The sequence below is a fragment of the Schistocerca serialis genome, chromosome 2, assembly GCF_023864345.2.
Source record: "Schistocerca serialis cubense isolate TAMUIC-IGC-003099 chromosome 2, iqSchSeri2.2, whole genome shotgun sequence".
NCBI classification, from domain to species: Eukaryota; Metazoa; Arthropoda; class Insecta; order Orthoptera; family Acrididae; genus Schistocerca; species Schistocerca serialis.
This window is the reverse complement of record NC_064639.1, coordinates 583,030,888-583,047,593: the sequence shown is the minus strand read 5'-3', so window position 1 is coordinate 583,047,593 and position 16,706 is coordinate 583,030,888. Positions and strand designations below refer to the sequence as shown.

Genomic DNA, 16,706 nt, shown 5'->3' with positions numbered 1-16,706 from the left:
CAACCATTGAAATTGTCGATCTTCACATTAATTCCATTGTGTTTAGTCTTGATTATGACAATGTCAGTGCAGGAACGCTCCTAAAGATACTGCTTAAATTATTATTGTCTGCACTGAACCTCTTGATGCAGGATTTCAGTGGCGAGTGAAATGATGAACAGATAGGTGTTGACCATATAATGGTGCAAATAAATATTCCTTTTCTAATAACTTTATATAATATTTTTAATGAACAGTTAAAAAACCCATTTTTAACAGTGGTGGTATGACGGATCCAAGCATACATCTGTATGCTACCACTTCTCGAAAAAAAAAAGGGTGTAGATATAGGAATCAATAAATTGAAGAGAGTATTTCTTACATGGTTTCATACAGATATTTAACGATGTATCAAAACATTATCCTTGCCATAAAACAACTCATTAATTTACCTTTGGCGGTGTCTATAACTCATTCAGTTTACATATAGCTTGTATGTATAAGAAAAGAAAAGAATGAAAAAATAATATGGTTCAATACATCTGGTGAGCTAATTGTGTCCATTGAAGGCTGAGGAGAGGATGGTAGTGTGCTGCTGTAAAGAGCCTGCATCTGAAGAAATACGTTTCCCTTGAATGCCAAGGCTGTATGAGAGGGAACGTTTGACATGGAAAGGATGGCAACAGTCAAAATGCAAGTACTGTTGGCTGTTAGTAGATTTAATGTGGACGGAAAAGTGTAGCTGGTATACAGTGAGGGTGAGATCAACATCGTGGAAGGTGGCATGGGATCTGGAATAGGATCATGTGAACTTTAATTTGGAGAAGGTATTCAGAGAGCCCAGGAAGTTTAACAAGTTATCCCACCTCAGCCTTCACTGGATGTAACTACCCTACCAACCTAGTTTAAAAGCAGATTTTCCAGCCTATCACATCCAATCCTGTTACCGCTGATCCCTCCAAAAAACAGCTTCAGAGCACATCACTTGCCACTCAGTATTATCCTGACCTTGAAGGTGTTAATCAGCTACTTCAACAACACAATGACTTCTTAATATCATGTTCTGGAATTAGATCCATTATGTCTGACATTTTGCCCACCACACCTAGAACAGCTTTTCATCGCCCAATCTCCACAATATCCTTGTCAGACTCTATGCTCCTTCTGCACCCATCTCCCTACCCTTATGGCTCTTGCGACCATCCCCATTGCAAGACTTACCCTATGCACCCTCCTGCCATCACCTATACCAGCCCTGTAACTGACAAAACATATACTATCAAATGGAGAGCCACCTGTAAAATGAGACATGTCATATATCAGCTGTTATATAAACCCTGTTCGGCTTTTTACATCAGCAGGACTACCACCAAGTTATCAGTTAGGATGTATGGGCACAGTCAGAGTGTATACCAACAACATGCAATATCCTGTTGCAGAGCATGCTATACAACATGAGTCATAACATTGATGCCTGTTTCACCACACATACCATCTGGATTCTTCCCCCAGACACCAGTTTCTCAGAACTCGGTGACGGGAACTAGCACTGCAACATGTCCTTGATTCTCTTCACCCACCCACCTGCCTTCAATTTAAATTAATTCCTTCCATCTCAACATTCTTCAGAGTAACTACTCCTTTCTTCACTCCATTTTAGCTTTTTACATCTTTCATTTTCTGAACTGTCTATTTTTTGCCATCTCCTTCCCACATCTAGCACATGCAATGTACTTAGCTTTTCACTCTTATTAACTCATTCATGTTTTAGCAGTAATTTCTGTCTTCCACCTTTAAGCTCTCAGGTTTTCAAACCTCATCTGGTGCAGTCCCCAACAATCAGTGTTTCCTTCTCATCCTCTCCAGTAAACCTCCTTTTCCTTCACCCCTATTCTTTCCCCTGCAACCATTCTGCTGGAAGGAGGAGGCACTGGCTCTGATAGCTTGCGTAAGTAAAACATTTTTTGTATGTATGTATATTCTCCAGCTGCTGCTTGTTGAGTATATTTTTTTGTCTATCCAATTACATTATATTGTCAAAAATTGATTATTTCCATTGTTAAAAATATTTTTTGTGTTATATTATTACAGTTTTTTTAGTTTTGGTTTTTTTCCTGTACTTTACTGCAAAACCCTTCTTCTTGCCAAATTTTGTGATTCTAAGTCAACAAGAAGTGCCCTATAGTTTTCGATGAGCAAGTTTTTTAGTATCAAAATATGAGACAAAAATGGCCATATCTTTTGATTTAATTGACTTAAAAGCTATTTTAAGCTGTATTTTATACTGTCAAGGGACCACAGACATACGTGACATAAATTTGAACATGTTACATCTACCCATTCCTGCAAGAAAGGGTCCTTGGACAGACAGACACAAAGTGATCCTGTAAGGATTCCATTTTTACAGATTCAAGCACAGAACCTAAAAAGTCATATGCAAGTATGATGATTTTACTTAATATCTGTTTGTACTTTCAGAACAGGTGGTTTAGATATATATGAATTGAGGATATTGTTGATTCCAATGCTGAAGTGATGAAGACCTGATTGTAAAAACTACAAGTAATAATCATTTTTTGAGCATAAGGAATAAAACTAAAGATACAACATACCTGTGAAAGATCAAGGTGAATAGTGTGCATGGCCCATGGTTTGAAACTAGAAGGAAATGAATATTTATACATAGGCAAGTGTAAGATAGGAAATAACGTGGGAGTGAAATAGAGTTACCGTATTTCTCCACTCCGTTTATGTTCTACAGGAAATCTGTAGCATTTGTTCTTCACATTATTTATTTCATCTGCATTTTTGCACAATTTTTTAAGTCTGAAAGAAAGTGTCCTCAATATAAGAAGCTCGTATTTGCACTCATGTTGACTGCTTTTTATCTGGCTCTTTAACAAATGATAGTCTTGTGAAACTTCAGTGCCCAACATCTTTTGTGTGCCTGTCCATTAAATCATACTTCACAAGACAGTACAATAGTAGATTAAGTAAATGCTGAATGTCTGTATTGTAGGCATCACATTGCGAGAAGAAAATAGTATTAGTAATATCTGTCTTTGTCTGCAGTGAAAAAACAATTAGAATGATAATACGCTGTATACAAATACTTGTAAAGAATTAGTTAAATTAAAAAATTGACACACTTCCATTAACTAAGGAAACGCAATCCGAAAACAAAGGAAGTAGGTTACAGTACGCTTGTTCGCCCACTGCTTGAATACTGCTCAGCAGTGTGGGATCCGTACCAGATAGGGTTGATAGAAGAGATAGAGAAGATCCAACGGAGAGCAGCGCGCTTCGTTACAGGATCATTTAGTAATCGCGAAAGCGTTACGGAGATGATAGATAAACTCCAGTGGAAGACTCTGCAGGAGAGACGCTCAGTAGCTCGATACGGGCTTTTGTTAAAGTTTCGAGAACATACCTTCACAGAAGAGTCGAGCAGTATATTGCTCCCTCGCGAAGAGACCATGAGGATAAAATCAGAGAGATTAGAGCCCACACAGAAGCATACCGACAATCCTTCTTTCCACAAACAATACGAGACTGGATAGAAGGGAGAACCAATAGAGGTACTCAGGGTACCCTCCGCCACACACCGTCAGGTGGCTTGCGGAGTATGGATGTAGATGTAGATGTAGATGTTGAACTTGTTAGTATAGTAGCAAAAAATTTGATTGTGGAGCAAAATTAAACCTGATGGGCGTGTTACTTCCTCTGTTTATGAAGAACCATTCCTGCTCTCCATTTCATCTTCTTGCTGTAAATGATTGTCCAGTCTCTGTCGATGCACATCTATATATACCAGCTGATCTTTTTTTTAATATAGTTGCTAGTGCAGCATGATTTGGGTTATACATAAAAATTTCAATTGCAGGTCAAATTCCAAGAGGGGAGCTTCTAACTAAGTTAAAGAACTGTGATACTGTACTAGTACCAACACTGACAATTCCAGTAAAGCCTAATTGTCAATACAGCAACATTATTGGTAAGCGAAACTATCTCTCTCTCTCTCTCTCTCTCTCTCTCTCTCTCTCTCTCTCTCTCTCCACACTTTCTGTCCTTCACCAAATAAATTTCCTAATGAATAGATTGTACAATACTGTTCATTTGACACTGCACGAGAATGTGTTACTTTTGGTTTGTAGACATTTCAAGGAATGTACATAATTAGGCTATGTTTATATTAATAACTATCACTCTTGTTCAGTTAATACTGATCTTAAACTGATGCATTGACAGAGAGAGACATCTGGATGTGCTATCATTACAATTGCTCACAACACTCAAAGATGCCACAATCGTTATGTATTCACAAGAAAACCTCTATGGCCGACTTCGGTATCATCAGAGTCCTTTATTTATTCACATTGTTTTCTCTCTCTCTCTCTCTCTCTCTGTGTGTGTGTGTGTGTGTGTGTGTGTGTGTGTGTGTGTGTGTGTGTGTGTGCGGGCGGGCGCGCGCGCGCGCGTGTATACCTGTCCCTTTTTCCCCCCAAGGTAAGTCTTTCCGCTCCTGGGATTGGAATGACTCCTTACCCTCTCCCTTAAAATCCACATCCTTTCGTCTTTCCCTCTCCATCCCTCTTTCCTGATGAAGCAACCGTGGGTTGCGAAAGGTTGAAATTTGTGTGTGTGTGTATTTGTGTTTGTTATTGTTTCTATCAACGTACCAACGCTTTCGTTTGGTAAGTCACAGAATCTTTGCTTTTAGATATACATATATAATATTTTATATATTTTCTCTACATTCTATGCTTTATTTATTTCAATGTGTCAAAAAGCCACATGATTAATAATAATAATAACAATATAGCCTACAAATGAGAAACCAAATTTTTATTTATTCACCAATATTCATGTAATATATAGAGTAAGGAATTATAATCAGTATGTTTCTGTTACAGAATTATGTTTATTGAGAGTGATCCAAAAATAATTCATTTATTTCTCAACCGGTTTACACATACCTGTACAAAAAAAAATTGTACAGTGAACTCTGGTTGTGAAATTGGTGATGCTTTGTAATGAACACCAACATTTAACTGAATCGTGTTCACAAGATAAGAGTGTCCACGAAAAGTTGTTGATCAACAAGGAATCTGCACATAATTACTTCTCCTGTACTGTCAGTTGCATAGCCCTCAAGATCAGTGAAGGTGGTGGCCAGCATCACAGTATTTGTCCCCAATAACGAAAAGCTTGGTATCTAAGTCACTGCTACATACTACATGCAATTGGCCATCACCATTTGGAACCCTCTGCAAATATTAATAATGAGCAAGTACAAACTCACAAAAATAATATCTTCTTGAAAAGTACATTTATACTTCTCTATATCATGGCTGACCTCATTCCATTATAAACATTATTTTCTTCACAGTGTTGCTCATGATATAATTTCAACACATGACTTTTCTCCCTCAGAAATGCACCTTTGTCACAGTAAGTGACCGCCAAACTCAACAGTTCTTCACTAGTTTAGCATTTTTGGGAGTATAATTTGGTCAATACATCCCCTTCATCAGATGCATGTTTTAAGATTGCCCTTCATGCTGCATTGTTGATCATATCACAAGATCTCTGTCAACATTTCAGCATTACCAGATCTGATCTCTCATCTTCTATACAGTGAACAAGAACATATACTGTTTGGGGCTGGTTATCACAAGGAGTAATTACTTAATATAAGTGTGAATTATGTGTTGTCAGTTAATTACAGTAATTGTGGAGAAATACTTTATTGGTCTTAAGTGTTCTGTCTTCCTGTAATGTGCTTGTATGGGCTTTCAGTCATCTGTTGGTGATCGTAGGAAATATACGTGTGATAATATGGTTTATGTTAACAATCTCTAATTGTAGCCTGTTTGTAGCTGTTAATTCGGATGCCTATGTTTACAGTGTATTATAACTTCTTGTTTGCTATTACTCTTGCTCCTGAAGTCTTTATACCAACTGGTGGCTGTACATGTCGTGTCAGCTGATCCCTTCTTTGACTCAAGTTATATCACAAGTTTCTTTTCTTTCCAATTCTGTTCAGTACCTCGTCATTACTACTTACGTGATCCACCCTTCTGATCTTCGGCTTTCTTCTGTAGCACCATATTTCAAAAGCTCCTGTTATCTCCTTGTCTAAACTGCGGATCGCCCACGTTTCCCTCCTGTACAAGGCTACATTCCAGACAAATGCCTTCGGAAAAAACTTCTTAAAAATTAATTTCATATTCGGCATTCACAAATTTGTCTTCTTCTTTTGTCATTTCCACTCTACATTTTATACACTCTAATCCTGCCATCATCATAAATAGCAAAACTCATCTATTTTTAGTGTCTCATTTACTAACCTAATTCCCTCAACATTGCCCGTTTTAATTGAAGTGCATTACGTTATGGTACCGTTGTTTTGCTTTCATTAATGTTCATCTTATAGCCCCCTCTCAAGACACTGGCAATTCCACTAAACTACATTTCATGGGCGTTTTCTGTCATGCATAAAGAAAGCCATACTCACAAACATAATATGTGTACAAGACAAACTTGTAACTCAACATTTTCATGCATTGTGTTTCAGTTGAGGAAAAGGACTTCTGAAAATTAAAACTTGAGTAATCCAAACCAGAAAATCTGACGTATATAACAAGTTTCTTTTTTTACAAAATAGTAAAAGTTTTGTGGCAAAAATAAACAGCCATTATTAATCATCCAGCAAAAAGACATTGTGCACATATATGAAGAAAAGAGGGTCCATTCTAAGTTGTGAACCATAAAAATGTTATAAAATACAAAAAGAAATCGATAAAGACACTGAAATATTTTAGTGTAGGTTTGGAATAGGTGGAATACAAAGACTAACCACACCTCAGTAAGCTTTTTCCCTACCTTCACTATGTGTTCCATATTACTCCTATTTCCTTACTTCATCTCATTCTCCGATCTTGTATTAGCAATAAAGCTTTCATTCATTATTATGAGTTGATAAGCATTCACAATATCACCATAGTTTGAGTCTTGAACGGGGCTACACCTGTCTTACAAGGAGATCATGTTTATAAAGTTCAGAATTCAAAGATCAGCTACCAAAGCATGGAGACTCAATACTTGAAAGTTCTCAAGAAAATAATCTTTGCAAGTCTTTGTAAGTGTTTGTAATACAGCTGATTTTTAAATGGCCAGCATCGCTCTGTGGCAGAACGCTTACTTGCCATGTGGTGAGCCTGGTTTCAGTTCCTTATTGATGCCAAATTTTTTAACAAACTATCATGTTCTACAGGCATTTCCGTAAAGCATAAAACACATAAAGATGGAAAAAATCAGTAGAGCTCAAGACTGGTAATCACTCAATCACTGGTTTGATTCTTGTTTTCCCATTCAGTGCATATATCTGTGTCATTTAAATAGAAACTTCATAGAATATATGCGAATTAACGCATGTCAAACTGTCATTTTTATGAAAAATGCACATCTTTTCATTTGTAATTACATATCACACACAAAAATCCAGTTTTTGCTGCAAATATAAGTTCTTAATAACCAATCTTTTATTTGAAAACTGTCAATGAAAAAGGTTAAGTAACAAAAAAGAACATTACAAATTAAAATTTTTCATATTTATGTATCTTCATGGAAATGCTTGTAAAACATGCTCCTTTATTAAAAAATTTTGCATCAAGCAGGAATCAAAGAAAGGTTCACTACATTCTACCACGTAGCCACAATGACTGTTGAAAAGTCAACCTAAAATTAGGGTATTAAAGACACTCAATACTTGAAAGTCAATTTTCTTGAAAAGTTCTGAAAGATGCCTCAAATTGCTTTGGTTGGTTGAAATTTCAGTTATGAACTTCACATACCATGAATTAAGAAAATACAAAAATCCAATTGCCACGTGGTCTCCCTGTTAGGAAAAACATCTATCACATTGTAAGCAAATAAGGCTACTTTTCTTGTATAGATATTTTCTGTTATTTAATGTTTGTTATTTGTTGCTTATTCAAATTGGCAAGAAGAATCTTACGATGTTTTCATACTGTATATAAGTGAAATGCTTAGAAACTTGGGAGAAACATAACTTGAAATGATGTAATTCAGACAAATTTTTCACGTACAGGTATTGCAGGATTTGAAAAAACTTATCAGATGGTGGGTGGAGTGAATGCACCAAAAAAAATTGTATGCATTGGAACAGATGGCATTAAACGACCTCAGCTAGTGAAGGTTAGCAGATTCTTGATTAGTTGATTAGTATATAATCTCAAAGATTAAAATGTGTAGACTTTAGTGGTTTTGTCATAAGCTTTCCTGTATTTGTAACATCATATGTGCTTTTTCATGTGCTTTATGAATAGAAAAAAACCACCCTTATAATGTTTCTATCATTCAAAAATGATCAAAACTATATGTTTCTGACATTTACAATATCCAGCTACACACGTTTTAGCAGGGTGGCGATTCTTTTAGAAAATATGGAATTCTCTGGAAGCTGCATTTTACCTGGAAGAATCAGGGAAATCTCATGGAATTTCATAAAATCTCAGGGAATTCTGCATTTGTAACCTTGTATGGAAATTAAACTACTGCTTAGGGCTGGTATATAATTCACCATTAATTTATAAGGAGCTTCTGGACACCATCTTCCTTCTCACTCCTGGAATTCTGAGCTAAATTTTTTTCCAAATTTGAGTAACCATCCTGGTTAAGTGTCCAACTTTGTGTGGAAGTAATGGCTGGTACCTTTACAGGCCATTCAAGTACTAAAATGAGAAATTGTTGAGAGAACCTCCTAAAGAACTGTTTTCTCACAGCCCACAAAAAATGTAAATTATTAAATTATTCAGTCCCATACTTCCATCAGTGTTCTAACACTTCAGACTATAACTGTCATAAGCTGGCAGTGCTGTCTGCCTTTGTTGATATCACAACTGTCAATAGTCTCATTATTTTCAGTCTTCTACTCTCACATTTATGACATAAAATTATACTTTGTACAGTTAATGTGTTTGCAGAATAAAAAATACTGCAGAATCAGTATTCATACTTTGTACTTTGCAGGAATATTCTATTTTACACCTTAAAAACAATGTCCACTGTGAAATAAATACACTTACTTATGCCGAGATAGTATTATGTGGTCCCTCAACAGATGTCCATTTACAAACAGAACAGCACATTATCAATGGACATTTATCCCGCAAAACTAAAATTATTTCACATTTGCCAAAGTAAAATACTGTATCAGCATTAACGTTCATATTGTATGTTAACAACTTAACAGGTAACATTGATTGCAACCGTAGATTACTCACAGGTGGTGGTGGTGGTGGTGATGATAACATTGGGACCCAAACAGTCACTAAACAACCTGCATGTAGTCCTTCAAAATATATTTTTAACTTGCAAACACTCCTGAACGAAAGGAGCAGAATATACAGTGTCCCCAAGCAGTTTTGCCTGGTGAGGCATCTGTAGTAGCCATTAACTACAGACATAATACATCCTTAATAGCCTAATACAAACTGAAAGAGTAACAATTAAGTGAGGATAATAGTGAAACAATCACTTGGGTTCCGTTATGTGTAAAAGAAGTGACAGGCTTTGATTCAAGCTACATTTTGTCTGCAACAGAGGTAACAAAAATGGTTTTATGTTTTATAATGGAATTCTGCAGGAGCTTGAAGTTCATGTTGGGCTAATGGGGTGCATGAAGTGTACGTGAAAAATAGCCATGTGAATGATAATAGTTTTGTTTCACTCACAGGAGAACTTCACAGAGATACTGAAAAATTGGATCTAGGAGATCATCAAAGAATACCAGCTACCTTGTAAAAGTCTATTTCTAAATTTCAAGATCTATTTTGAAGAAGAAATATCACAATACATTACTATTCTGTACATAAAACTCCTAAATGATTATAACATTATATTGAATGAAATATGTAAGCAATTATTTTTCTTCACTCTGCTTCCATAAAAGACATAGGAGGAAAGCTAAATGCATAACACAGTAAAAAGTAAGCTCAGCTATCAGGGATATGCAAAATTTAGATGTAGGTATAAAAGAGCAAAATCAAAGTACAATCTGCCTCGTAGAAATGTATTGGACATTATTGGCTGTTGAAGGTATCTGGATCCAGACGCGAGGGAACATTATACTGTGAACTAAGTTGGAAGACTTCTGTAGTGAAATGTGCATTTTATGTTGTAATGTACTCATTAATCACAAAGTCACAAGTTAGTTTTAGTATGATATCATAAACCATATTAAGGTTACATATGAACTCAATTAGTTTTCTTGTTTCAAATTCCATATGTTTTTGTTTCTTGTTCATACCTGTTGTTTGTGTTTGTCTAGTTTATTCAGAGTTTTCACGTATGCCAGAATTATTATCTTTTTCCTTTTTTGTCATTCTTTTGTTGCATTCTGCACTCTTATTTGTGTCTTGTTTTCATTAAATCACTTTTCAGAAGTTTGTTGTCTTAACTGTGCTTTATGTGTTTGTCCTGTGTGATCTTAATAGGAAAGTTTTGTTTGGTTCTTGGGCACATGTTAATGAAGTATAGCAAATGTTTCACATAATCTTATTAGTCATTTGTAATACATGCCTATGTACAGAATGTCACTTCTAAGAGTAATCAGGTGCATTTTGTAATGTAAAGTCTAAAATTAGTGTAGTACAATATTAGTTTTGTTTATACGTATTAACAGAGACAGTAAAACATAAAGAATAACTAGTACTCTAGCAGCAACCTGGCCCACACTAACTGCTACCGCCACACAGCTGTTCTTCTCTGACGCTCCTCGAGTACTCGTTGTTCTTTGTGTTTTATTGACCCTGTTAAAATGTATCGCACTAGACAATTTTGGACTGCTGTATCGAATGGGCACTTAAAATTCTGCTTATAATCTCTTTTTGAAAATCTTTCCACTGACACTAGGTGTCACATGAACAGTATTTTGGCTGACTCCAGCTACACATTGCAAAAAAGAAATTGCAAATACTTGTCTAAATATCAGAGAAAATGCACCTGATAGTATAAAACATAACATAACAAAGTATTTTTAGAAACAGTTAATCACATGAGAAAACCGAAGTCCAAAACAATAAAAAAAATGTGGGCTTATTATTATTTGTTTGGCTCAAATATTATAATTTGTACTAGTTTACAAATAATTTGTGTGTGCATCCTGTGCTGCTTGTGAAAGTAATTGGCACTAAGTATCGTTCAGAGATAAACAGAGTACGCAACTCAAAGAGTCTTCGCAGTTAGGTGCAGAAAAGTAAATTCTCTGGTAGAGAGGAGAATGAATTGTAAAAGCAGTTAAAACTGTTCCTCCCTGATAATCCCTACAGTATCAAACAGTACTATGCAAAAGTAATGAAGATCAAGGGACCTGAAAAACTCACATATGCAATAAATGGCAATATAAAAGGGTTGAATGAAAAGTAATGCCTCCACCTTCATTAACTGGTTTTGAATGGGAATATTTTAACAAATCAAATGCAGAAATGATCCTTAGAATGTGATCTTTAATTACAAATATTCATTTTTCCACATAATCACTAGCCAATTGGATACATTTCTGCCAATGAGGAACAAGTTTTCTGAAGCCATCACAGCAGAAGTTGACACTCTCATTCCACAACCACAGTCACTCAGTTCTCTCAGTGTCTTCATCAGAAGCATAATGATGTCCCCGCAGATCGTCTTTCAGCATCGGTAACAGATGGAAGTCAGATGGTGCTAAATCTGGACTGTATAGAGGATGCCGTACGGTGGTGCGATTCAGTCTCTGAAGTTCTGCTGTGGTGGTGACACGTGAAATGTGCAGTTTGGCATTGTCATGCTGCAGGAAAACATTTCCCTTTTCCTTCCGGACCCTTGTTAGCCATTGTTTCAGAGTTCGCAGCATTGCGATGTAACGCTCTGAATTTATTGTTGAGGAAATCAACATAGATAACACCATCTGCATCACAGAACACAGTGGCCATGATTTATCCAGCTGAGGGCTGCGTCTAATTCCTTTTCCTGGGACGAGACTTTGTGTCGATAATCCATAGACTGATGTTTCGTCTCCATATTGTAATGGTGTGCCCTCGTTTTGTCTCCTGACTCAATTGAATGGTGACATGTGTCACCTTCATTCTCGTGACGCGAGTGAAGTTCCTGGCAAATTTCAAGTCTCAGGTCTTCCGATAGCCAAGCAAAGCAATAATGTGACCTACACTTTCTTGTGAAATGCCAATTATGCTTGCAATTTCTCTCTGAGTGATACGACGATCATCCTGAAGCAATCTGTCAACACTTTGCTTGTGAAACTTAGTGGTTGCTGTCACAGGCTGTCCAACGCTTCGTCACGCAGGTCAGATGTTCCCGCCCCAAGGACGTACAGGACTCACATCAACACAATCACCATAAACTGCTTTCATTCTCTGATGAATCTCCTTTGGGGTGACACCGTCTGCTGTCAAGAATTCAATGACGGCACATTGCTTAAATTGTATTGACCAACAGTCTGCACAGGGTTCCATACTTTACACTGTAACAACACAACCGTTCAATGCTAAGGCTTCCCACCAACTGGAGCTGTAGAGAAGAGGCTACGGAACAAGCCAGTACCTGCTGCATACCAATGCTGCCAACTGTTGAAGAGTTACGAAGGTAGAGGCATTACATTTCAGTCAACCATTGTAGATGTGAATTCTGTCTCAAAATGCAAAATAACCTAATAAATGGTATTTCATAGTGAATTGTATTGAGACAAATTATTTTTGTCAGAGATAGTTTGAAATGGCTTTTTTGTGCACATGTATCTAAAAAGTAACCGGTTTTTTTATTACCTTTACTGCACATTATCTGGCAAAGCCCAATGTGGAAAGATATTGAGCGTAAGAATGTATGTGCAAAATAAGAAGTGCATGAATGTAGTGATGTAGCAGTGCACTCCATGCTCTGGTGCCATACCAGTAGTGGGTGGTATGAGTGATGTATAAGATACGTGCCACATAAGGCATTGTAGGACTCAACCATGGACCCTAGCATCAAGAAACATTTATGTTTGTCACCTAGCTTAAGGTGAAAACCTGGTGTAATATGGTAGGTTTAGATGGTGGGTGATTGCATCAAATACTGGTAAAGGATGGGCCTGAACAATGTCATTTACAACACTGTTGATTAATCTCAGCAAGAAATTGCATGCTAGTCATTACCAAACCCTTTGTGTTGTATGTTGCTCGTTGTTTCCTTTCCATATTTGAACATCCATCATGAGGTTTGAATATGACTCTCATGGCACCATAAGGGAGCAACAATGTCCAACAGTGTATCAGTTCCAGTTTCACAAACAGACCGAATGTGGGTGTAGGCTGCTACCCTAAGAGGGGGTACAGGGCTTGTTTCCTTGCACTGCTCCCTTCCCATATGGTGGTCATAATTCTAGTTCATGCTCATGGTCGACTCCCAGTTTATAGTGTCCGCACTTTGCACCGTAGCGATCAGAAGAGAAAACCTGTCAATTTATTTTCATCACGCCGAAAGCCTTTCCCTAACGTGCAGATAGAATTATTTTCAGTTGTACTTCTGCTCTAAGTACCTTGTTGGTTCTATCTTTAGCACTGTCAGGTATAGGTCACATGGCTATAAATGGCCACGAAAATTTGAAATCAGTATTCTGGAGATTTTGTAATAATTGCGTTGGATAGCCAAAGAAAAATAATGTTGAAAAACACCTTAAATCAGAGCAGCACTCTGTTCATGGGCAGGAAAATGCTGCTGCTCAACAGAAACAGCCATTTGTTGAAAGCTTAAATAGTCCCCAAAAGAAGAAAGTGAGAAGAGACCATTTCGGAAAAAAACTCTTGAAATTTTTGCAAAGGCCAACATTCCAGCCAAAAAAAGCTCCACATTCAGCAATTCTGTTTTTTTGACAGTCAGTTTCAAAGCAGTAAGGCTTTATCCTCAGGTACGCTGTGTGTTGGCCTCTTAAAATTGTACGTCTAAAAATTTAGAAAGAAAGAAAAATGTGAATTTCATCACAACTGTTGTTGTTGTTGTTTTTGTTGTGGTCTTCAGTCCAGAGACTGGTTTGATGCAGCTCTCCATGCTACTCTATCCTGTGCAATCTTCTTCATCTCCCAGTACCTACTGCAACCTACATCCTTCCGAATCTGCTTAGTGTATTCATCTCTTGGTCTCCCTCTATGATTTTTACCCTCCACGCTGCCCTCCAATACTAAATTAGGGATCCCGTGATGCCTCAGAATATGCCCTACCAACCAATCCCTTTTTCTAGTCAAGTTGTGCCACAAATTTCTCTTCTCTCCAATTCTATTCAATACCTTCTCATTGGTTATGTGATCTACCCATCTAATCTCCAGCATTCTTCTGTAGCACCACATTTCGAAAGCTTCTATTCTCTTCTTGTCTAAGCTATGTATCGTCCACGTTTCACTTCCATACATGGCCACACTCCATACAAATACTTTCAGAAACGACTTCCTGACACTTAAATTTATACTCGATGTTAACAAATTTCTCTTCTTCAGAAACACTTTCCTTGCCATTGCCAGTCTATATTTTATATCCTCTCTACTTTGACCATCATGAGTTATTTTGCTCCCCAAATAGCAAAACTCCTTCACTACTTTAAGTGTCTCATTTCCTAATCTAATTCCCTCAGCATCATCTGATTTAATTTGACTACATGCAATTATCCTTGCTTTGCTTTTGTTGATGTTCATCTTATATCCTCCTTTCAAGACACTATCCATTCCATTCAACTGCTCTTCCAAGTCCTTTGCTGCCTCTGACAGAACTACAATGTCATTGGCGAACCTCAAAGTTTTTATTTCTTCTCCATGGATTTTAATACCTACTCCGAGTTTTGCTTTCGTTTCCTTTACTGCTTGCTCAATATACAGATTGAATAACATCGGGGATAGGCTACAACCCTGTCTCACTCCCTTTCCAACCACTGCTTCCCTTTCGTGCTCCTCGACTCTTATAATTGCCATCTGGTTTCTGTACAAATTGTAAATAGCCTTTTGCTCCCTGTATTTTACCCCTGCCACCTTCAGAATTTGAAAGAGAGTATTCCAGTCAACATTGTCAAAAGCTTTCTCTAAGTCTACAAATGCTAGGAACATAGGTTTGCCTTTCCTTAATCCATTTTCCAAGATACGTCGTAGGGTTAGTATTGCCTCGAAGTGTTCCAACATTTTAGGGAATCCAAAATGATCTTCCCCGAAGTTGGGTTCTACCAGTTTTTCCATTCGTCTGTAAATAATTCGTGTTAGTATTTTGCAGCTGTGGCTTATTAAACTGATAGTTCGGTGATTTTCACCACTGTCAACACCTGTTTTCTTTGGGATTGGAATTATTATATTCTTCTTGAAGTCTGAAGGTATTTTGCCTGTCTCACGCATCTTGCCCACTAGATGGTAGAGTTTTGTTAGGCCTGGCTCTCCCAAGGCTGTCAGTAGTTCTAATGGAATGTTGTCTACTCCAGGGGCCTTGTTTCGACTTAGGTATTTCAGTGATCTGTCAAACTTTTCATGCAGTATCATATCTCCTATTTCATTTTCACTAGATTCTCTTCCATTTCTATAATATTTTCCTCAAGAACATCGCCCTTGTACAGACCCTCTATATATTCCTTCCATATTTCTGCTTTCCCTTCTTTGCTTAGAACTGAGTTTCCATCTGAGCTCTTGATATTCATGCAAGTGGTTCTCTTTTTTCCAAATGTGTCTTTACTTTTCCTATTGGCAATATCTATCTTACCCCTAGTGATATGCTCCTCTACATCCTTACATTTGTCCTCTTGCCATCCCTGCTTAGCCATTTTGCACATCCTGTCGATCTCATTTTTTAGATGTTTGTATTCCTTTTTGCCTGCTTCATTTACTGCATTTTTGGATTTTCTCCTTTCATCAATTAAATTCAATATCTCTTTTGTTACCCAAGGATTTCTATTAGCCCTCATCTTTCTATCTACGTGATCCTCTGCTGCCTTCACTACTTCATCCCTCAATGCTACCCATTCTTCTTCTACAGTATTTCTTTCCCCCATTTTTGTGAATCGTTCCCTAATGCTCTTCCTGAGACGCTCGAAAACCTCTGGTTCTTTCAGTTTATCCAGGTCCCATCTCTTTAAATTCCCAACTTTTTGCAGTTTACAGTTTTATCTACAGTTCATAACCAATAGATTGTGGTCAAAGTCCACATCTGCCCCTGGAAATGTCTTACAATTTAAAACCTGATTCTTGAATCTTTCTCTTACCATTATATAATCTATCTGAAACCTTCTAGTATCTCCAGGCTTCTTCCATGTATACAACCTTCTTTCATGATTCTTGAACCAAGTGTTAGCTACGATTAAGTTATGCTCTGTGCAAAATTCTACCAGATGGCTTCTTCTTTCATTTCTTACCCCCATTCCATATTCACCTATTACATTTCCTTCTCTTCCTTTTCCTACTACCGAATTCCAGTCACCCATGACTATTAAGTTTTCGTCTCCATTCACTATCTGATTAATTTATTTTATGTCGTCATACGTTTCATCAATCTCTTCTTCATTTGCGGAGCTAGTTGGCATATAAACTTGTACTACTGTGGTAGGTGTGGGCTTCGTACCTATCTTGGCCACAATACTGCGTCCACTATGCTGTTTGTAGTAGCTTACCTGTATTTCTATTTTCCTATTCATTATTAAACCTACTCCT

General features: G+C 37.1%; 1 protein-coding gene across 1 annotated transcript in view; it reads left to right on the top strand.

Annotated features, from left to right (window-relative positions):
* Window positions 1-16,706, top strand: part of LOC126456248 (serine-protein kinase ATM-like) — a 445,804-nt gene that overhangs the window by 370,913 nt on the left and 58,185 nt on the right. The window contains exons 50-51 of the mRNA XM_050091998.1: window positions 3,863-3,973; window positions 8,093-8,199. Of these exons, the coding sequence (XP_049947955.1) occupies window positions 3,863-3,973; window positions 8,093-8,199 (218 nt within the window). The remainder of the gene's footprint in view (window positions 1-3,862; window positions 3,974-8,092; window positions 8,200-16,706) is intronic.